We start from the raw sequence: 25,312 nt of genomic DNA, 5'->3' as shown, positions 1-25,312 counted from the left end.
TAAGTGTAAGTTGAAGTTGGTGAGCTGAAGAGTGGGAAAGTAAAGGAAGACAGTACACCTAAAGTAAATTCATATTTCATTGGTAATCACTCATTGACTCCTGCAGAATCCTTTTAGTCAAATTATTTTAGTAATAATCTATTTGTTGTTGGCTTATTTAGTTTATGCTCCTCTGCTGCATTTAATTTAAACAAAATGACATATCTGACATGTTTGAGATCTCTTAAGAGTAACTAAATACTGGATATTTTCTAAGCCAACATAATTGTTTATGCTACTAACATTCCATCCTGATATATAAAATACTATAGAACAATAATAGAATAATATAGAATTTCATATCTCTTTTAAGAAAATTATCCATATAATTATTTAACATATGGAGTTCAGTTAATATTGCTGGTTAAACGTATGAGTGATAATCCAATAGATCTATCTTTATCTATTGGATTAGGAATGACTTTCATTCCATGTTTAATGGCAAATTCATATTTGCTTGTATTTGATACTTTAGAATTAATGTTTTATAGAAGTACTTTTTTAAAGCCTGACCAGAATTTTACCCTACTTGTATTTAAGGAAGAAAGAACATTAAATTACACCCCAAGTTTACACACATAAAAGTAACATTCAATGTTATCAGAGAATATGGTATAACTACTATAATCAAAATTAAAAAAAAGAAGTAAAATGTTTCTTCCAACAATAACTTGAAATGGATTTAACATTCTTATCATTAAATGCTAATGGCTTAAATAATGCAAATAAAATATCAAACTTACTAAAATATTTAAATCTAAATAAGGCACAAGTAGTATTTCCTCCAGGAAACACATTTTAAGACTAATGATAGCTTTATTTGGAACCCTAAGGACTATACAGTCTTAGCTCAATCCTTCTATAGAACAAAGACAAAAGGAGTATCAATTCTCTGGAAGAAAAACATAATCACTCCAAACGTTATTTATAAACATGAAGACAAAGAAGGTCTACTAGCATTTGTTATAATTAAATTTAATAACAGAATATGGACCTTAGCTAATCTATACTGGTTCCCAGGAATTGGAGCAGGAACGGTTAGAAAACACCTAGATTTTATTTCCAACAATTATAAAGGAAATTGTATACTGGGAGGAGACTTTAATTGTACCATAGAAGCTTCTGAAACCACCAAGAAGTCTTTTCGCATATCAACTATTTCAAAATCCTTAAAAAGATGGATTGATTCATTCCATTTAATAGACAATTTTAAAGTCTTCTTCTCCTTCTTTTGGCTTTTCCCAGTTAGGGGTCACCACAGCGGAACTCCGGTCCGCTAATGATTGGCAGTAGATTTTTACGGTGCTGAGGTGCCAGCTTGATGCCCAACTTCCAACGAAGGCACGCCTATTTATGCATATCTTTCGAATGACACTTGACTGCGGGGAGGACATGCAGACTCCACACAGAAGGTGGTCCAGCCAAGAATCGAACAGGAGTAAAAGATGATAAATCCTTATTATTTTCCCATAAAGACCATAGATTTGGAACACAAACCAGAATAGACAAATTATTTGTAGTTCAAGATTTACAAACAAAAATCCTCAACTTCTCAATAGTTCCATGCCCCTTCTCAGATCATGACTCTCTGATAATGAAGCTCCAATAGAGTTTAAACCTTTATTCCTCTCAACTAGAATTCCATCATATATCACAAAAATTAAAGAATTCAGACCCTGGATGTTGTCAGAACTACAATTATTTCTTGAAATTAATAATACAACAGAAATCAGTAGAGTCATGGTTTGGGACTCATTAAAAGCATATTTATTTGGTAAGACCCTTAGCTGGTACAAAAACAAAGTTAGAGAGTGGGAATCTGAATCATTAGACTTGAAAACCAGACTCTTGACAGCAACATCTTAAAAAAATCAGAATTGTCCAGAAGTCAAAAAGGAAATAGAGGAATTAAATAAAAAATATAATGAAATTCTAACACACAAAACTTGTCTAGTCTTGGAAAAATTAAAAATAAACTCATTAGCCACCTCCCCCAGATATCTACATAACTTGCAAGAATTAAAATACAATCTAAAGCAAATAACATTAGTAGTATATGTCATGAAAAGAAAGGGAAAAAAGTATCAGATATAGGAGACATCCTTGAAGCATTCCAGTTCCATTATATGGAACACTTCAAAAAAGAAGATTTAGATACCAGCCAAAATAACTTAGATACAAATCTTATCAATATAAAAAAATTCCTGAAAACTTAAAACTAGACCTACAAAAACCTATATCCAACAAAGAAATTGTTGACAAGATAAAAGAAAGTAAATCTAACAAAGCTCCAGGAATAAATGGTATAATTACGGAAATTTACAAACTCTTCCCTTCAACAGTAATCTTGCTTTTTCATAAAACTTTGCTAGAAGTCCAGTCAGAAGCAAAAATACCACCCTCATGGAAATATTCTCTCATAACACCAATTCTAAAAGATAATAATCCATCAGACCTTTGCACCTCATTCAGACCTATATTATTACTGAATAATGATTACAAAATATGCATATCAATCCTAGCTAACAGAATGAAAATCCTACTTTCAAAGACAATTAATAATGATCAAACTGGATTTTTATATAACAGGCATGCATATGATAATATTAAAAGAATACTTACTCTTATAGATTATGTGAATAAAGAAGACAGAGAAACACTTATAATCGGATTAGACATAGAAAAAGCCTTTGATTCCCTCAACTGGGAATATCTATTTAAAACTTTACATTATTTGAATTTCCTCCTCCCGTCATCTTATTACTAAAAAACATATATATCAATAACTTAGCCTACATTAAATTAGGTCCTTTCACCTCAGAATTTATCCATATAACAAAAGGTACTAAACAAGGATGCCCCCTTTCTCCTATTTTATTTGCTTTGGCTATAGAAATACTTGCAGAAATAATACGCAATAATCCAAGAATAAAAGGAATAGAGGTCTATGACCGGGACATATCTAAAATAATGCTTTTTGCTGATGATATTTTATTAACCCTATCAAACTCCAGAGAGTCATTAGGAAAGCTAGGAGAAGTAATGGAGAAATTGTATAAGATTTCAGGTCTCTACTTTAATAGATCAAAATCAAAATTTCTATTTTTAAATAAGAAAAAAGAACTACAAGTTGCTGATAAATCCATCATAGGAAAACAAGAACTTAAGCTAAATTATTTAGGAATAATGTTATGCAAAAATATAAACAAAACAATATTAATAAATTATAAAAACATTATTGAAACAATAAAAATAGATATAGAAAAGTGGAACAAAATTATATTAACTTTTGAAGACAGACTGCAATTAACAAAAATGGTCTTATTGCCAAAAATACTATATGTAGCATTAGCAATACAGTTAATTCCTGAAAGATGCATTCTTAAAGAAATAAACTCATGTTTAATAAAATTTTTATGGTATTCCAAAAAGAATAGAGTAGCTCTAACTCATCACATTAGACCCTGGAATCAAGGAGGATTGAACTTCCCAGAAATAGAAACATATAAAAAAGCATCTGTGATTAAAACTACAACAGACTGGATAAACCCAAATTATTTTGCCAGCTGGAAAGAATTAGCAATGGCTATATTAACAAATGAATTTAATCTGTTAAAAAAATGTTTAATAGCAGACAAATCAAACAAACCCTGGTACATACTATGCATAAGTATACAATATAATATAATAAAACCTTCTAAAACAACACTGATTAATCATTACATCAATTCCTTTAGGAAATGTATCAATGCAAACATAGATCTAAAACTTTGGTTTGACCTTTTAACCCCATTTACCATCACTAAGAGCTTTCCTCACAAAATATATAGGGAAACAATAGCCTCATGGGAACAAAATGGATTCTTATGCTGGTTTCAATTTGCAAATAAATTAAATGTTTTAGATATACATACGATAAAAACTGCTTACAATATTCCAACACATGACTGGTTAAGCTTACAAAGCATTCTAATATACACTCAAGATTTATGCAGATTAATTAATAATTCCTCATTTTAAAGATATTCCAAATCTAATAAGTTTTCTGTATGAATTTATATATAATAGTTGTGAAAAGAAAAATTCTATTTCAAATCTATATAAAGAGTTAATAACATATAAAACAATTCCCAAATCATCATACTGGCAGTTCTTAACAAAAGGTCAGTCATTGCAGTTAACAGAAGAAATTAAAACTGACATCTTACTATCAGTTAATTACACCTCTAACACACAATACTGGAAATTATTTAACTGGAAATATTTACATAGAACATTTTTAACACCAGATAGAATTAAAAAGATCAGTACTACTACAAATGGTTTTTGCTGGAGGTGTGAAAAGTCAAATAAAGCAGACGGGATTCATATTTTTTATGAATGTAATAAAATTAAATCATATTGGAATGGAATCAATCATTTTTTACAAGCTTTATTTAATGAATCCTTTACCTTAACTAAAGTATTGATTATACTAAATGTAAATGAAGGTCCCTACCTGAATAAGACAAATATGTATTTGTTATGGACAATACTTGTTATATCTAGGAAATGCATAACCAGAAGGTGGAATTCAAATATACCCCTGACCTTGGAAGAATTCTACACTTTACTGAAGACAACTGCATTGATGGAAATAAAGATCAAAGAACTACAAATCAATCCCAGGCCATTGGTAAATAATCCTTGGAAGAAAGTTATATCTTTGTTGGATACTCTGCAATAATCAATATTGCATCTCTGATAACTGATCTATTAATTCTATATTTAATAACATACAGTGTATATAATTGAAAGTCAGGCTGTTGTAAATATTGTATATAGTTGTTTAAAATTATATTTAAAAATATTATGTAAATGTTATTTTAATTAAAAATAAAAAAAATATTTGAGGGTAAATGTTAAAATAGAGCTTCCTTCTTATCCACTGAATTAAAACCTTGTCTTAGTTCAAAATCTTTTCATGTGTTCCTTATTGATTTAACTCATACCTACTTTTAAATATTTATCTTTATTATCAGCACTGGGACCCACTTATGTCTCAGTTTCTTTTTATTTTTAAGTCTTTCCAGTCTCGGAATTCAAATCTCATTATAAATTTACAATTTGCATCTGTGTGAGTGTGTGTGCATATGTGAGTATGTGTGCGCATGTGCGTGTGTGAGAGTATGTGCATGTGCGTGTGTGCGTGTGATTGTGTGAGCATGTGTGTGTGCATGTGTGAGTGTGTGTGTGTGTGTGTGTGTGTGTGTGTGTGTGTGTGTGTGTGTGTGTGTGTGTGTGTGCAGATGCATGAGTTTCAGAATATGTGTGAAAACCTCTGTCTGTGTCTTTGCATCTATCTGTTCTTATGTTTATGCACGTGTAGACATAATCATATACTTACATAAAGTCATTTATTTTCTAAGTGCAATAATGCCCTCCAAGGTGGGCAATACAAGGAAATAGCAGAGTCTCCAGGGGTGGGGTGGCCCTTCCCTTTCAGCTTTGGGCCTCACAATATGACATATAATTAATTATTTCCATGTAATGCCTACCCTGCCAGATATAGTTGCCTGCATATCCCAGTTATCGTACTTTATTCTCCTATTTTACAATGTTATCCACATTTTAGCTTCTTATTCTTTTCTCTGTTGCTTAAACTACGCTGCTACTAATGTTCTAGACCTCTAAATCTATTGTCATCTCTCCCTGTGAATACATCTGTGTTTCTTTCTTTCCCCCAGCTTATGGATTTTTCATACTTAAGCAATGTAAGAGTTTACAGTCATACTTCAGGACTACAAACTTGGCTATTGTATTTAAATATTATTGCTTGCTGTATTGTTTCATTATATATTCAGTTCAAGCAACTTTATTGTCTCTGATCGATGAACACAATCTAGTTAAACTTGGGCTATGCAAAACCTGTGCTTAATTACACCGGTATTAGAGCTTGTTACACTTTCAAATTGCATTTCATGCATCTGCACAGACCACATTGCACAAAATGCTGTAAGGCACTAAAGCTAGGTGACACTACTGTCTACAACAACTTTCTTAAAAGGAAAATCACATAAATCCCCCTTTGTAATGGGGGTTGTGGGAGCATCCATCCAAGATTATGCTCATTCCTCCATAAAGTAATCTTAAACAACTATGATGGCCATGCCTGTGTGAATGCTTTTGAGCTAAAGCAGCTACAAAAAGAGCTTCATTCATTAAAGAATATATATAGTAATGGAATATCAGAGAAGCAGGTAAAAAGGATATTTGCCAAAATCTGAAGGAGTAACTCTGGCCCAATAATTTAAAAATCCAGTACATTACATAAAGGTGCAGTTACTGCAGCTATTCTTGTTCAAGACAGCATTAATTATACTCTCGACCCTTTCCAGCTTTCTGATATATTTAGACATGAGACAGGGATGGTTAAAACTCTAAGGTGGGCTAAGAAATATTTGAAGATTTGCCATTTCTACATTCTCACATTCTCTAAAACTAGTAGATAAAACAAATTAACTGGTTAGCCAAGCATACAAATCATACTGCATCCCAAGCAGGTACCAATTCTTAAGGGGAAGAAATAGAAAAAGAGGACATATTTGGCTACTCATCTATTTCCCCAGTAACTTTAAACATGATGGGATCATAAATGGATCCACTACTAGTAATTTGGCTACATTTGTGTCTGGGGATCTCAGCTGTACAAACACCTAAGGGTTAGATGTACAATTGTACATGGAACTTAAACCTTAAGCTGTTTACCCAGTTATTTTCTGTTGCTAGCTGGGACATTCTTGGCTAGTTTCATACAACTGAAGATACATTACATTTTTATTACCTCTCATCTAGCAATCATTGATACGGCCTTTAAGATTCTCATATGGAATAAGGTGATTATGCATTATTACAAGCCCTCATGCCATTTCAATGTGTTGTAAATGAAATATTTTAATAGAGGCTGTTTGGACTGCTATATAAAGCAGTGAACACTGCTGTGTGTGTGTGTGTGTGTGTGTGTGTGTGTGTGTGTGTGTGTGTGTGTGTGTGTGTGTGTGTGTGTGATGTATATTACATTATTGAAAAGCCGTTATATCGAACGGCTTTTCATCAACCAGTAAAAGTCGAACTGTTATAATAGCGCACAACCGAATGAGCAAATTCTTTCCCTGGGAAAGAAACCGCTTGGCCATCCTTGTTAGTTTGCCCTTTTCTCCACTGTAGTGTGATCTCGGAGTTGGTATATTTAGTTGGGGGGTGGTTATGTTTAAAGTAGTGTGTAGTTCATGGTAGGGCTAGCAATTTCTTTCCCAGGGAAAGAATTCGCTCATTTGGGTTTTCGCTATTATGAGAGTTTGACTTTTACGGGTCGGAAATTCGTTCGATATAACGGGTTTTCAGTAATGTAATATAAACCCGTGTGTGTGTGTGTGTGTGTGTGTGTGTGTGTGTGTGTGTGTGTGTGTGTGTGTGTGTGTGTGTGTGTGTGTGTGTGTGTGTGTGTGTGTGTGTGTGTGTGTGTGTGTCTGTGTGTGTCTGTGTGTGTCTGTGTGTGTGTGTGTGTGTGTGTGTGTGTGTGTGTGTGTGTGTGTGCACTCAATGAGGGAAAATATGAAGAAACAAGAAGAAGAAGAAGAAAAGGAAGAAGAAGATGAAGAATAAGAGGAAGAGGAAGAGGAAGAAGAAGAAGAAGAAGAAGAGGAAGAGGAAGAAGATGAAGAAGAAGAGGAAGAAGAAGAGAAGAAGAAGAAGAAGAAGAAGAAGAAGGAGAATAAAAAGAAGAAGAAGAAGACTTCTTATACTTGGCTACATAATACAGTGGACTCTTCACATCCCCAAACCTAGCATTTATGGAAGATGTTTTAAGCAGGTATGTTTATACGCATGTCATCTTAAGCAGGTATGTTTATATGCATGTCTATATGTGATGGGTGAGGGGGAGTGGAGAAATAAATAGTGACAGCTGTGCATGGGGTTGTCTGGAGACTTAACTGTCCACTTTCATTTTCATTGATTCAAAGTGTAAGCAGCTGCAAAGAGCATGAACTTCATCTTTTGCCTCAAGATCTCGGACATAGCAGTAAGCATTCATCAAGTTTGCCTACAGAATCACCCCATGATACCTTGGACGTTGCCTGAAAATGGTCTGAAGTGTTACTACCCTGAAATTCATGTACTTTATATAATAGCTGAAATTATGCAGTTTCTACAAATAGCCAGGAAATGTCTGGCTCTTTCGGAAACTACATGAATAGCACAACTCCAGGCGTTCTTCATCCAGAATACTGGTTTAACACCTTATTTTCAGAGCAGGAGTTGTACTTCACATACCTGTTCAGCTAAAAAACTCTAGGCTCTTTTACTGCATCTTTTATTCCACCTTCTTTATCATGAATATACTGGATGGAAAGGCAGTTTGTTTTAAAGTCTTTTTTTGGTATAAAGGGGGATTGTGGGCATTGTGTCACTCAGTCTTGTTTTAATGATATTTACTCTACTGTATGGTTGAATACCTTTTATAATCATGTGTAATACTACCAAAGTATTCATGTATACAGTTGTGTGTTGATTTTGAGGTTTTTATGATTGGCTCAGGTTATGACTGGAAAGGGTCCTCAGACCAGTCCACCTACCCGGATAACAAATGATAAATAAACTAACTAGCTAAAAGTAGTTAATCCAGAAGTGGTGGGTAAGGCACAGGAAGGTCTGTCAGCTCCTGTACTTCCTTAAACATTTTGCTCAGTAAAACCCTCTGATCTCCTTAGAAAGCTTCTCAGGTGATTAAAAAGCTTGAAAACTTACATTTATGTCCTCGTCCCTTAGAGCAAACCAAAAGCTGACATGCATAAGGATTGCTAGCAGAAGGACCATAAGGAATGACAGCCAGTTGGTTTATGCTATAAAGTTAAACTAATTTTTTTCTAGATGTCCTACACTTCTGAGATGTAGCTAAGGCAATCAGCTCTGCCACTATGCAGTGAAACTTCGTACCTTGCCAGACATAAATTATGTCTCTTTTGAGTATCTGACCAAGGTAGGCTCTTACTTATGAAGCCCACTGTCTCAAATCCTCATTTAGTGAAGACAGAAAGAGCATGGTTGCTATATGGGAACAAATGTCAGTTAATGCTTCTTGGCAACAGAAATAGTGACATCAAAAGTGAAACTAAATAAAGATGAGATGATTATTTGAATATCATATTGTGCTTTAACTTAATATGCAGACAAATATTTTAGCGTTCAGAGAATTCAATAAATGTATGACTAAATTATGTATCCTAGGGAACTGCTTAAATGTAGGACAGTCACTTTACTACTACTATTATATATCTGGCATACACACCCCTGAAAAAGAAATCATTTATCTGAAAAAGACAAATATTTTCTTATCTGTGTTGATACCTTTTAAATGCACAGACTTTTCCTCCGACAGAGACCTCCCTGAAAGTTCCACTAGCCAAGTGTTTTCCCATAAGTGTTAGCAATGTTCCTCCTGATTTGGGTCCAAAAGTTGGGAAGACATCTGTTAGTTCTGGATTCTGAGAAACAAATTTACATATAAGATTTCCCCTCATTATACAAAAATGCATCATAAAAAACAATTCCATTTAAAATGCAGAGGAAATAAAGAATATCATTAAAAGAGATTACAGCAATTATTATGCTGATTAATGTCTGAGATTTCTTTTTACAATATTGGCATATCCTTTTTCAAGTTTCACTGCAGGAAATGTGTTCATATGTAAATCATTATCATTGTCATCATGAAGAGCATTTTCGTACAAGGTAATATCTTAACTACCCATTGTGCTTGCATCTATTTATGTGTGTGTGGGTGTGTGCATCTGTGTGTGTGTGTGTGTGTGTGTGTGTGTGTGTGTGTGTGTGTGTGTGTGTGTGTGTGTGTGTATCCCAATGGCATATGTAGATATTTAGGTATAATAAATACATTTATCTCATTTCAGGATGTACACATCTTTATTTATACACATCCTGTTTAGATCATCGATACATTTATTAACATTGTCTCCATGTTGTCAGCTCATCAACCAATCAGAAATGCTCATTTCAGTTTCATTTAAGGTAAAAGATATTAATAAATAAAAGAGAAACTACGCACGCTGCATGCACTAAAAATAAACGCTACCTTCCAAAACAACTATCTCTGTCTTAATCAAGTCCTCACAACCCAAATCAAACATTATTAAAAAAATAATCATAATGAAAAATTATCAGCAAATGACACTACTAGCAAAATGGAACTGGTTCCATAAAACTATAGTACATCACCTTAGCTACCTAAACAAAAATTTAAATGCATTCTAACACAATCATCCTCACTATATAACTAAAATAATGTCAAAAAACATACCTGACACCATAAAAAAATAAAAATCACCTCTGAACTAGAGCAGAATACCAGTCACAAGACAAAATATTCATAAAAACCTACAGGAACTACATAAAATCCTGTTTGATACACATTTTGCATAAATATTTTAGTTATTACTTCATACTGAAATGAATAGGAAACATTCTACCATAGTCTCACACCATTTACAGAACCCCTGCTAGTACCTTTACAGAGCATCCCATTAGTATAGACCCTATTTAAAGTACACAGTTGTACCACACCCCACCATTTTCTCTCCCCACTGTGAAAACAGGATTTAACCTAGAATTCTGGATGGTAATTTTCCCTCCATTTCTTCTATCAGCCTGATTGATATGGGTATCCTGAGGCAGTATAGGAACTGCCTCATGTACACTGACAACCCTCTACTCCTAAAAGACCCAAGTACAATTTGTGAGAAATGCATCTACACTGTGAATTTGGAATCCTTTTCTCTCTCATGCAGAGAGCAGTAACACTGAACAGGTTGTCATCTCACATACTACACCTCCTATGCAAACCATGCACTCAACATATAAACCATCATACCAGGACGTACTCACCAGAAACCTACCTAAACAACAGAGGCCTTCCAAACACAGACATGCTACACCTAATACAGCACCTACTGCACTCAATACACATAAAAACACAAGCACCGGTGTCTCATCAAATAGGATCCTAAGGCAAAGCACCTCTAAACTAATTTTTTTAGTCATAGTTGACTCCATTGTGAGACACACAGATGTTCCACTCACCAGGCTGGACAAGGATAAGGTTATGGTCAGCTGTCTATTGGGTGCCAGGATCCATCAGATCACATGTGCACTCAAGTCTCTCAACAAGTACCGTTATGACTCTGTCATAGTTCATGTTGGTGTGAATGACTTGAGACGTACCTCACTGGACTTTATCAAGGGAGACATGATTGAGTTTTATGAATATGTGTTCCAGGCAGGTATGTCCCTAGCATTGAGCAGCATTCTACCCTCACCTAGAATGATACCACAAAATCAACAAAAAATGATTGGCTTCTACATTTGGCTTGGTTTCTGGTGTCATTCTAAGGGAATTCAGCTGCTGTCAGCCTGGGATGACATGACTGATAGACCGTGTTGCTTTGCCAGAGATGGTCTTCACCTGTCATCTTTAGGCTTTTGGATACTGGCTAAGGCACTTGCCTCTCCCATAGTGCCTTTTTTAGCCAAGGTCTCAAGAACAAAATTTCTGACATGAACATATCACTCACAAATAAATTAAAGGTTATGCTGCTAAACACTAGGAGTTTAAATCAGAACTGCACTCTCTGGAAGCACTCCTCTCCTTGGAGGATGTTGACGTCTCTGCAGTCACAGAAACTTGGTTTCGGGCCATAGAAAGTATCCCATCCTGCAAGGCTACAATGCCTTCACACTTTCAGACCACAAAATGAATATGTGAGAACAAAAGCAGGAGGACTTATCTATCTTCATCAAAGATAAATACACCTCTAGACTGGTTAGACAGGAAAACTTCATGGAGTTACTCCAAGTTCAACTAACTGTGGGTAAGACCCCCCACTTCAAGCTATTATTTGCTATAGGACCCCTTCAATGAACCAAGACACCCACGCTGCTTATTTGGACCTACTTGAGTCAATCCAATTACAACCAAACACTCTAGTCATGGGCGATTTTAACTATCCCTTCATTGATTGGGAAACTTATATCAGTACCAACATGCTAGCACAAAGGTTCCTAGATTTTGTTAGCACTAATGCCCTGGAACAAATAGTTTGCAACCCCACAATGGTCTCAAATATTCTCGACCTGGTCCACACCAACATGGGTGACCATTGCACCACCACAAGTATAGGACTCTCACTGGTTAAATCTGATCACAAATTGGTCACATTTGAAGTAGCTATAACACCTGAACTCCTCTTAGGTGAAATCAGGCTAAAAAGTTTCACCAAAGGCAATTTTACCCTCCTAAGGGATGTCATAAATAATTTCCAAGCTCCTGTTCCCACAGATGGCATTCGCAACTATACTAAGGTATACACAAATGCCCTTTATAAACATTTATACAAATATATAGACACAGCTGTACCTGATTGGTTCAAAACAAGATCCTCAAGAAAAAGCAAGCCTTCCTGGTGGAAATCTAGCATTAATAAGCTATACAACAAGAGGAAGAAGATGCTGTCTATGAATAAAAAATAGAGGACCCAGTACTGGAAGAACACCCTCCTTTGCTTGAACAAACAAATAAGACAGCTTGTAAAATCCTCTAAGGGCAACTTCAAAAATAATTTAGCAAACATAACTAAGGATAACCATAAGGCATTCTTCAGCTATATCCATAACCTAAAAGGTAGGACCCAGACATGTACTGAACTCATTGTGGACAGCATCACACACACTGAATCTACGAAAATAGCTAACCTATTAGCTGACAGGTTTGGTGAAAAATTTCACCCCCTGTCCGCTCCAAACATTCCACAAAGCATTCCCTCTGCATCTCCCCCACCTTGTATCTCTAAAGAGCAAGTCATTAATGCTCTCTCCAAGGCCAAAAACATAGCCTCTATGGGTTTGGATGGCATCTCAGGTTGTGTTTTAAATGGTCTAAAACATGAGTTAGCACCTCCATTGGGTAGTCTCTTCAACTACAATCTGAGTACTGGTTTTGTTGCTGCGGAATGGAAAACAGCAACCATCATCCCCCTTCATAAAGGGGGTACAGCAACAGACCCTGAGAACTACAGACCCTTAAGCTTAACCAACCTTATCTGCAAGGCCTTGGAATGAATCATCATGGAGCTTATAAACAAGGATATAGGTGATCCCCAAACCCTTGATCTGACACAGTTAGATTTTGTCAAAGGCATGCCATGCCTATTAAACCTGGTGTACATCTTTGAAAACATCACCAGAGCCATAGACAAAGGCAAATCTGTGCATACAAACTACCTTGACTTAGCTAAGTCCTTTGACACAATCCCACATACGGGCATCATTGATAAACTCTCCCAGTTGAATATCAACCCTTATGTAGTCAGGTGGGTTGCTAACTGGCTCACCAACAGATCACATTCAGTCAAAGTTGGGGACTTTACCTCAACCAGCAGACCTGTCACCAGTGGGGTTCCACAGGGGTCAGTGCTGGGCCCCCTATTGCTTGGAATATATTTCTTAGAAGTTCAGCCAAAACAGAGGGGCTGTGGCTGACTAAGTTTGCTGATGACTGCAAATTAGGTGCAATCACTGAATCCCCAAACAATGCCAATATACTTCAAGAGGAGCTTACACAAACCGATGATTGGTGCCAAAGCCATGGACTCAAATTTAGTGCAAAAAATGCATTTTTGTCCCCTTCAGTAAAAACAATGTCCCTGCAGACTATCATATAATAATAATACCCTAAGTAACATCTCAGTAGTGAGAGACCTGGGAACACAAGTTCACTGTACCCTAAACATTGACCACTATGTGTCTACCATGGTAAGGAAGGCATTCTACATCACACACCTCATTAGCAAAGGCATTGCCTCAAGAATAAAAGAGGTCATAACACTCCTGTACTTGACCCTCATCAGGCCAATAACTGAGTACAATGTTTGGTTTGTTATGTTCCTTACCAGGCACCTGCAGCAGCTTGAAAGATCTCAGGAAATTCAGGGTCTCCAGCACATGTCATACATTGACTGACTGAAGTTACTGTCACTGTACTCAGTAGTGTACAGACAAATTAGAGGAGACTTGTGCCTGGCCTGCAAAGCAATCTCAGATCCAAACCTAATGGAAATGCTGCACATCTACAGGTCAAATGGGACAAGAGATACCCGCTCCAAGGGCCTTAACCTGGCCTGCGACATAAATAGGACCTGCTGGACAGACAGATACGTCTCTCAGAGGTTGTCACTTCTCTGGAACAGGTTACCAGTTCACATCAAACAAAGCCTCTCTATCATCCTGTTTAAGTGTAGCCTGGATGACTGGATGGAAAACCATAAATTCCTGCCAGGGATTTCACCTACGAGCCTCCTAGATATGGGCACCATTGTTAAGTAATGAGTTTAGGCAAGATTCTTTGATCCTTTATATTGTTTTTTTCTAGTATTATATTGGGCACACTCGGCTACCTCTCTGCATATTTCACTGCCACACACCACACATAATGTGGTGTGTGTGTGTGTGTGTGTGTGTGTGTGTGTGTGTGTGTGCGTGTGTGTGTGTGCACAGACAGACAAATATATAGACACACACACACACACACGCACATATATAAATATACATATATATATATATATATATATATATATGTGTGTGTGTGTGTGTGTGTGTGTGCGTGCTCTTGGTCTGTTGGTCAACTATAGAAACTGCTGATGGATAGGAAAGGTGTCACAACCTGTCAAATTACGTCACTTCCTCATTTTCTACTGTAATTGACTCACACACCATTGGCTTTAGCATAGTATTGGGTATTTCTGCTTTGGTCGTGGTTTGTGACAGTAGAGTTTGTATATATTAGAAGGGATTTAGGGGTAATGTCTCTGTGATGAAGATTGTGAAGGCCAAGCTGCACCCTCTGTTTCTGATACAGCAATCTTGACTTTCACTTCTCCTTTGGTAAGTTTTAATTACAAGCACCCTTTCAAAGCAAAATTTCTTAGCTCTTTGGAAAGTTCCGACCAGTTTAAGGTAAATCACATATTAAGAGGAAACAGCTTATGAAACACTAGCCTCTACTAATGTGTGTGTATGTGTGTGTGTGTGTGTGTGTGTGTGTGTGTGTGTGTGTGTGTGTGTGTGTGTGTGTGTGTGTGTGTGTGTAAGTGCATGCTTATTTGTGTTATGCTTGGCAACTTTTAATAAGCCGAAAAGCAGACCAAAGCCACACCTCTTATTTTGCCTCTTTCTCTACCTTTCTCAATCCCTTTTCCCATCTACTCCACCCATTTCTTCACTGGAGGAAAACCTCCCTGCACACGCACACTAATGCATGTTAACCTTAACCTTACACTTGCCCCTGTTCCTGCCCCAAACTCCAGCCCTACACCTAACATTATACAACTCTTGGCATAACACTACCAGTATTCAGAAATTTTGGTCGGAATGCAGTGCTAGGGTTTTGGTTCACAGATTGCAAAAGGAAACTTTGTTTGCCTTTTGGCGTCATTTGTATGCCTTTTGGCGTCATTTGTTTGCCTTTTGGCGTCATTTGTATGCCTTTTGGCGTCATTTGTATGCCTTTTGGCGTCATTTGTTTGCCTTTTGGCGTCATTTGTATGCTTGCTGTTTTGGCTTTTTGGCAAATAATGGAAAATTGCATTCTTACTCACCTCCTTCAGAACTTGCTCAGCAATAACCTTATTTCTATTGCAGTTAAATATTTTTCATCTGCTCTCTAACTCCTTCACTTTATTTTTCACCTCTCTTCTTTCTGCAGCTACCAGGCTATAACTCATTCCACACCTTTTGGCTATGAAACATGGACCGCAGCTCCAAAGGCAGTGGTGTCTCCATAGTCATAAAGGATATGTACACCTCCAGACTAGTAGCCCAGCATAATGCATCTGAGATACTTCTGGTACAACTAACATTGGGTAAGATGTTGATCCAGGTCATAGTCTGCTCTAGGTCCCCAACCATGTCCCTAGACTCTCACTTCATGTTTCTAAGCACCCAGGAATCTATTAAGGTCCAACCCAACATTCCATCAAATGGGAGAACTACTCAAGCACCAATACACTGGCCCAACGCTTCCTGGAATTCATCTGTTCCAATGTCCTGGACCAGCTCTTTCTGACCCCAAATAGAGGAAGCAACATCCTTGACCTGGTTATTACTACCATGAGTGACCATTGCTCTACACCAGTAGTCAATCCCTCCCTGGTCTGATCTGACCATAAACTAATCACCATGGAAATCCACATATCAACCACACCCCAGCAAAGGTGACCACCTTGAAAAACTTCTCCAAAGCTGACTTTGGGGTCCTAAAAACAGAGGTGGACAACTTCATGGCACCCATTTCAATGGAAAATAGCTGCATGACTGCCGAATCATTCACCAATGCACTGTACGAACATGTACATAAATGCATGGACCTGGCAATACCCAACAGAACCAAGATGCACTCCTCCAAAAAAAGGAAGCCAATCTGATGGTCCCCTGCCATTAATAAACTCTACAACAGAAGGAAGAAACTGTTGCAGAAAAAGGTGAAGTCCCAAGACTGGAAAAACACCCTTATTAGACTCAACAGAAAGTTGAGATCCCTCATCAAATTCTCTAAAGCAAGCTATAAAGGCACAATTGCAGCAGACACTAAAAACAATCACAAAGCCTTCTATAGTTATATCAAGAACCTCCACGGCATTACCCAGATTTGCTTTGACTTACTGCACAATGACATCTCCTATACTGAGCCAACAGATCTTGACAGCATACTGGCTGACAGATTCAGTGCCACCTTTACCACTCTCTTCCCCCCTAAAGGACCAATCACAATACCAGAAGAATGCCAGGTACCCAGCATTACTGCAGCACAGGTTAAAGCGGCATTATCCAAGGCCAAAAATACACCTTCCATGGGACCCGATAATATCCCTGGCTGTGTTCTACATGAACTACAAAGTGAACTGGCACCAAATCTGTGTGCCCTGTTCAGTCACAGCCTCACTTCAGGCTTTGTCCCTACCGAATGGTGCACTGCTACAGTCATCCCTCTCCGTAAAGGGGGAGCAACTACAGACCCTGGGAATTATCACCCCATTAGCCTGACGAGTTTGATATGTAAAGCTATGGAGTGCATCTTCATGGACCTGATTAACAAAGATATAGGAAATCTCCAAACTCTAGACCCCATGCAGTTTGGCTTTGTGAAAGGGAGATCATGCCTGCTCAACCTGGTTGACTTCTTTGAGTCAGGCACCAAGGCTGTGGATGAAGGTAAGGCAGTGCATACAGCCTACCTCAATCTGGACAAGGCCTTTGATACCATTCCTCACTCAGGAATTATTGATAAACTCACCAAACTAGGAATTAAGCCCTATATCACTAGGTGGGTTGCAAATTGGCTCACAGATAGAACACACAGTGTGAAAGTAGTAGTCAGACCACTGACCAGTCACGAGTTTAGTCCCACAGGGATTGGTCCTGGGTCCTCTCCTGTTTGGCATCTACTTCTCAGAAGTCCAGGCCAACACAAAGGGACTCTGGCTGACCAAGTTCTCAGATGACTGCAAGCTGGGAGCCATTATTAACCCCCCAAGTGATGCAGATGTCCTACAGAAAGGCCTCACTTAGATCAATAACTGGTGTCAAAACCATGGCCTTAACCTTAATGCCAAAAAATGTGCCGTCATCACCTTTGATAAAAACTCAGTTCCCACTAATTACCACATCGATGGGAACACTGAAGGCGTTATAAGAGATCTGGTGCAGCAGGTTGACAGCAACCTCTGCCTTCAACCACCACATTGCCACTGTGGTCAGAAAGTCCTCCTATGTGGCACATCTCATTACCTAGGGTTTTGTATCCAGGAAGAAAGAGGTCATTATCTCTCTCTACTCTTCCCTCATTAGACCAGTCATTGAGTATAATGACCCATTTGGCATGTACCTCACTATAGACCTGCAACAGCTGGAGAGGCCACAGAAGTACCTCACAAAGAGGATCCTAGGCATTAAACACATGTCCTACTTGGACAGACTCAAAAGACTGCAGCTATTCTCTGTCTCATATCACCTACTTAGAGGTGATCTCTGTTTGACTTACAAAGCCATGTCTGACCCAGCTCTGTTAGAAGTGCTACATCTAAAGAAATCCCAATCCCTCCATACCACACACCTCAGAGACCTCAACCTCATTACCACAATCAACAGAACATGCTGGAGGGACAGGTTCATAACCCAAAGACTGCCCATGCTATGGAATAGACTTCCAATACATGTCAAGCAGAGCACCTCGCTGTCCCTCTTCAAGAGAAATCTTGATGAGTGGATGGGTAATAGAAAGTTCACTCCAGGGACCACTCCAGTTGACTCTACTTGATAGAGGCATTGGGAACTAATGTCGGACGGCACGATGCCAGGGCACTTCTATGGGGTAGGCTTGTAAAGGCCCCATGGCCATTAGCCTAGTACACACCTATGATCCTATGAACCTATGAGCAATTCCAATAACTTTTTAAAAGCAAGTTTATCTGTGACTCCCATGAGGTTAGATGATTGTCACTGTTGAAGTGACACCCTGACCCCATGTACAAAAATGGGAACAAGGGTTTCTGAATGATTGGATACCTACCCTTTCAACCATTTTTTGTATTTCAAACATCTTTGTTTTTTTTCACACTGTCATCCATTTTGAGAATGTAAATGATAAAATGTTTCATCTTAAACAATCCTAGAAAGGTGCATTATTGGGAGTTCTGAAGTTAAGGAGTCAACAGCATAGGTCCTACGAATAACGTCCCCTCTCTTACTGTATAAAGAATTACTACAATTTGGTATTCTCATAAATGTAATATTAAGAAGGCCAGTGTTTCAACATTTAAAGAAAATGTATGCCTTTATGGAAATAAGGAAATAAAATAACTGATTTAAATGTAACTACATGCCATAATTTGACTCTGCCTTATTGTGTGAGTAGCCACCTACATCTTGTTCCTATGGGATCTTATTCTCAAACTTTAAAAATGAGACTGCCCAAAATGCTTAAAAGTGGAGTATGCTTGCATTCCTATCTAACAGAAGAAGTCACACAGTCTGCCCATCTCATGCCCAAAGTAGTACCTTGTCATTTAGATGACTCTTTTTCTTGTCTTTTATACCTTATTAGCATAAACATGACAGTATCACAGGACGAAGGCTATGATATGTATACTCATCTGGGTTCGAACAACATGCATTTTCCAGTTCTTATCACCTTATCACACAGCTGAGTTTTTCTCATTCTCAATCATTTTCTGTTTACATCTCCGTTTTATATTTCCAGTATAATGTCAAATTCTCTGCAAAAGCAGTGCTAATAAAGTGACTGTTTCTAAACAGTGGAAAAAGCTGTGCAGCTCACAGGGTACGGTTAAGATTTCTGCCTTACAATTTCAGGTTCACAGATTTAATCTTGATAGCCAATCAGCAATTATGGGCATCTGCTGCTTCATAAATTTTCCAGTCTTTATGTTAAGCTGGGTTATTCAGTTTCTTCTCAGCTGGTTGAATGGTATCTCTCTGAATAGCTCACACTTATCTCTGGCATTACTTCTGACTTGTGATTAAAAATGGCCAGAGAAAGACCAGCTCATTTAGCTGGGTAAAGAAAATTGGGGACCCTGTAAATAACTAATAATAATAATATTAAATTAAGCATGCAATGGCTTCTTACACTTAGTGTAAATAGGGATCACATTCAGATGACTGTTACTGTCATTAAATTCACTCCAAGGATCATATTCTGTTCTCATACATTGCCTGTTACTGTCATTAAATTCACTCCAAGGATCATATTCTGTTCTCATGCATTGCCTGTTACTGTCATTAAATTCACTCCAAGGATCATATTCTGTTCTCATGCATTGCCTCAAATTTACTTGTCATTTTGTGAACAAGAGACTATTAAATTAGCTTTTTTCTTCTGTTGGTTACATTAATTTGCTATCACAAATTCTTCACATAGATTTTTAGTATTTTCAGTAGCACACCTGAAAAAAGCACATCCTTGGAATACATATTTTCATGATGTACATTATGTCCAGGATTAATGGAGTTGGTGTAAGGGTGGTTTGAGGAAAAATACATTGTTCACAGCAAACCATCAAAGAAGACTGAGTGAGGAAACATTGCAAAGCACTTGATACCTACAGACATCAGCTCATTCATGATATCCAATGATAGTGTCACATGACAGTGTCACATGATAGTGAGCACTACTGATGCTCACCAGATGTTAATTGAGACAGAACTAGCAGTTTATTACACTCAAGCTAACTTGGCCTATGCAGGGGAGAGACCTACACATAGCCAACCACCAGCACTGATGTAAACCTTCATTGTAACCAAAAAAGTCCAAACCAAGTCAAAATACAGTGGAAGGAAACACTCGACGTTTAATGCAATACTCCAAAAGATTTTACTCAAAGACCATGAACTCAGAGCTTTTGGACCTATGTCCTTCTTCAGTGTGTACAGAAAAAGTTTCAACTTCACTTAAACATAGTCAGTGTAAAATCACATGACGCAGGCCAATAGATCAACATACCTCCTTAAAGCTATATAACAATTTATAAACTATCCAACTACATTTTAAATATACAATACACATGGAAAACATATAATAAAACATATCTATAAATTCTTTACAAAAACTCTAAAACAGCTTTCTTTATTTTCTTTTTAGAGTTTTTGTATAGATTTTATATAGTACCCTTGTTCCCCCCTCCTTGCCTAATACAAAGGACTCTTGGGGGCTCAAAAACGTGCTTGTAGACGAGGAGCTCAGCACATTCTGAGAATTGATAGCCAGTTTAACACTGGATATATTTTTATGAGGGCTAGATTGTAACCTTCTCTCCAAATGTTTGCCTTTCAAGTAATGATCAGTCCTGTGTGTACAGCTGTATGCTTGAACTTCTGTTCATTTCCACATAGGATCATAGATTCATAGATAAGTACTAGGCTAACTGCTTTTGTGGGCCACATTAAGCCTAACCAATTTCCTGCAAAGGTGTGAATTAAACCCTGTACTTTATATCTGCAAGGTAAACAACAGAACCATTATGTCAATCCCTCCAAACATGAGAAGCTCTCATTGGGTGCCACTTTTGCTTGCAAGATGGGCAGAAAGATTCTCCCTATCATGTTTACAAAGGGGAGGGTTATAACAATGATGATTATGGTGGCTCTTGTTGACATTATTTTTTTTTTAAAACTGCAGGTCACTTTTTTAATTTGCTTGACAAATGGACATTTTGTCTGTATATTAGACAAGCAAACATCATGACCCATACTATGCGACCAGCAAAAAACAATCAGTTCAAGGGAGAAAATACTTAATGCATCCAGCTTGTTATATCATGTAGTAGATGGGAAAAGGTACAGGGATATTCTAGGATAGAGGTGCTTCCAGAGTCAGACAGAGTTCTTATCCATATAAATATATTAAAATATTTACCCCTTCAAGGGGTACTCATTTTTAAATGTTCCTGTTTCCTGGGAGTTTGAAAAAGCAAAATACTATAGTCAGCTCCTGTATGCATCATCATGACAAAAGCAACAGTTTTTAAACGTTTGCACCAAAAGGAACTACATGGGACTACAAGCTTCCTTGTCACACAAAAAATGTATTATAGTTTATCCAAATCAGCCTTATGAAGAGAAATATAATTTTAGTGAGATCTTAAATTTACTTACTTCTGTTTCTACGTTATCAGAAGAAGCAATGCAAAATTACTTAACTCCTACTAAGTAAACCCATATGCAAGTGAATCATGTTTACTATAATTTAGGTACATATTTTTATCTAACCCACATAGTATGTACACAACACATTTTGAGGGAGTGTTTTTAGACAACCTTGTATACGAAAAATGCAAGAGATAATTGGCATATTTGTGTTAATGTAGTAGTTGCCTGATTTATTGTTTAAAGCATTCCTCCTTTATTATTTCTCCGGTGGCCCTGCTTCCATTCGGTGATCACAGATGTTCTTGTAGAAAAGTAGGGATAGTGACAACTGATACCGGAGGGCAGGGCAGGCCTATTTTTCCGGGAGGTTAACTAGAATTGCAATGCATAAAAAGGAAGAGTATAAGAGTACACTGACAAAAAATGGAAAAATATTAAATGCTTTTGTCTGTTAAAATGGGAGAACACACATAGAGCACTGCTGTGTTAATGTAGGTAAAGTTCACTGGCCAGCAAAGCAGTTACATGTGTAAAGAATTTAATGTATGATTCAATGATCATTTAGCTACATAAGAAGCCACTGCAACTGCTTCTAGCATTTCCTTCATTATTCTCAAGTTCTGATCCTTGCCGCCATTGTTTACCTGACCTTCTGATCCATGCCGCCATTGTTTACCTGACGTTCTGATACATGCCGCCATTGTTTACCTGCTGTGAATGCAGCAATGAAAGTGATACATAACAATAAGGCCTTCACTAATCTTGAGTCACAATTGCAGAAATATAGTCAATACTTTGAATAACTATATATTATTTTACTTGGCATAGGCTATCCAGTTCATCAAACTGTTTTACTACTTGCAGCACAAATTGTATTCTTGATCACTGTCTCTCCCAGCAATAGTCTGTAAATGTATTTCAGTCTGTTGTGGGGCAAGATATACCATTCTATTTTAGAGAGTTTTATCTGTTGTGGAGCTTTCTGCCCATTGTGTAACTTCATAGGTTCATAGGTGTTTATTAGGCTAATGGCTACAACAGCCTTTTTAAGCCTAGCCATGCATCCCAAATCTCTGACAAGTTCTGATATAAGTGTAAGATTGGGCCTGGGAGATGAACCATTTACAGGTTACCTGTGTCCATTAAAGACATAAGTGCCAAACCAGGGATGAATGTCCGGTTTCCCATCCAATTGTCCAAGTTGCACTTGAATTGGATTAGGGACGAACTCTGCTTCACATGGATGGGGAGCCTGTTCCATAGATGGGATTGTCTCTGGGATACATACCTATCTCTCCAGCAAGTCCTATTTATATCACAGGCAAGGTTTAAGTCTTTTTGATGGGTAATTCTGGTACTGTTTGTTTTGTGGATATGCTGGAGGTCCATCAGAGTGGGGTCTGAGAATGTCCTGTATGCTAGGCATAGATCTCCCCTCAAAAGCCTGTAGGAGACAGAATACAGGGATAGGGCCTTGAGGCAGTCTGCATAGGACATATTACTTATGCCCTGTATTCTTTTAGTGGGGAACCTCTGTGGACATTCCAGTTGTTGGATATGCCTGGTTAGGTACAGCAAAGGGGGGATTATACTCAGTGATAGGTCTGATGAATGCCAAATACAGTGGAACAATGATTTCTTTGGACTTAGATGCCATACCTTTGTTTATAAGTTGCTCAACATAGAATGATTTCCTCATCACTATAGACATGTGATGATCAAAGCATAGATTACTATCTATGTGTGTGTCCCTAAGCCCCTGACTACTGGCTCATCTCTATGGGTTGTGTTGTCAATATGATAGTTACCAGGGATGCATGACTTCCCAAAGGATACTATTATGCATTTCTTTGCATTTAGTTTTAGTCCATGACTATGACACCAGTTGTTTGTCTGTGTCAGCCCCTCCTGGAGAACAGTGTGAGATTCAAAGACAGCTTCTAATTTGAAATCATCTGCAAATTTAGTCAGCTAAAGACCACTGACATTGGCCTTGACTTCTGAGAAGTAAATGCCAAAAAGGAGCGGTCCAGGGAATGATCCCTGAAGGACTCCACTTGTGACTGGCCTCTTTGTAGAGGTGGACTCCCCAACTCTAACTTCCTGGGTCTTGTCTGTGAGCCAGTTGGCTATCCACCGAGTGACATATGGGTTTGTACTTAACCTCTTGAGTTTGTCAAAAATGCTCAAGTGGGGTATTGTGTCAAATGCCTTGGCCAGGTAGATTTTGCCCTCATCCATTGCTTTGGTGACCTTCTCAAAGAAATCTACCAGGTTGAGTAGACATGATCTGCTCTTGACAAAACCAAACTGGGTTGGGTCCAGTGTCTAGAGGTTTACTATATCTCAATTGATCATCACCATGATAATTCTTTGCATGGCTTTACATATAAGACTAGTGAGACTTATGGGTCTGTAGTTTCCAGGGTCTGTAGATGGCCCACCTTTGTATAGAGGCATGACTTGGTCTTAGAGAGAGCATTAAAGACCTAGTCCCTAGTGATAGTAGGGAGAGTTATATTTGATTATATTACCTGAGGGAAGGTTGAGGGGAGAAAAGAGTAAAGTTGGAGCTGAATTTATCAGCCAGGAGGTTTTCTATATCTTCTGGCTCAGTATAGGTGGCTCCATTTACAATGAGCTCTGCACACAATTGTGTAGTGCCTTTGAGGTTGCAGACATAGCTAAATAATGCTTTGCGGTTGTCCTTGGCCTGGGAGGAAAAACTTAACTCAAATTTGGCTTTGGTAGACTTTATTTGTCCTCTGAGTTGTTTGCCATGATTTTATTCCTCCTGTTATACATCCGACTGATTTTGTGATTCCATGAGGGTGGCTTGTTTTTTGAGTTAGTTCTGTACTTCTTCCTGGTGAGAGCAGCTGCCTCTATGCAGCTATTAACATGCTTGTACATGGTTTCTGTGAACAGTTCTGCATAGGCAGAAGTGTTCTCGGGGTTTATAGGGGCTTGAAATTTTACCAGGTTCTCAATAGCAGGAGTTTAGCCTTAGAATAGTTCCTGAATATTCACGGTTTAGCTGGGGGTCCAGGTTTTATTTTTACTTCAATTGAGACCATTTTGTGGTCTGACCTTACCAGAGAAGGAATTACATTAGGGGGTGTGCAGCACTCTCCCACATTAGTGAGGACCAGATCCAGTATGGCTGCACCCCTGGTTGGTGTATTGACTATCTTGTCCAGGGAGTTTGTGTTTACAAAATTCAGGAATCTCTGTACATGTACATTTGATGTTGTATAGGATTCCCAGTTAATAATGGGGGAATTAAAGTCACCCATGAACATGGTATTGGGTTGGATAGTTAGTGTTTCTTATAAGCTTAAATGCATGGTATGGGTTTCCTGGGTCATAGAGGGGGACCTATAGTTTGCAAGGAAGTGGTATTGGATTTTACCTATGGCGATTTAAACATGGAGCAGCTCAAGAGCATTGTCCTGTTTGACCAGCCTTGAAGTATATTTATTTTTGATGTAAACAGAGACAC

The 25,312-nt window shown here is 37.8% G+C and overlaps 1 protein-coding gene across 2 annotated transcripts in view; it reads right to left on the bottom strand.

The window, feature by feature from the left end:
• Positions 1-25,312, bottom strand: part of MET (MET proto-oncogene, receptor tyrosine kinase) — a 1,562,736-nt gene that overhangs the window by 583,260 nt on the left and 954,164 nt on the right. For both annotated transcript variants that reach the window (XM_044088706.1, XM_044088705.1), the window contains exon 8: positions 9,427-9,563. In XM_044088706.1, coding sequence (XP_043944641.1) covers positions 9,427-9,563 — 137 coding nt within the window. The remainder of the gene's footprint in view (positions 1-9,426; positions 9,564-25,312) is intronic.

The sequence above is a fragment of the Protopterus annectens genome, chromosome 11.part0 (assembly GCF_019279795.1).
Source record: "Protopterus annectens isolate FY-2018-M chromosome 11.part0, PAN1.0, whole genome shotgun sequence".
Classification (NCBI taxonomy): Eukaryota; Metazoa; Chordata; order Ceratodontiformes; family Protopteridae; genus Protopterus; species Protopterus annectens.
This window is presented reverse-complemented; position numbering and strand designations above follow the sequence as displayed.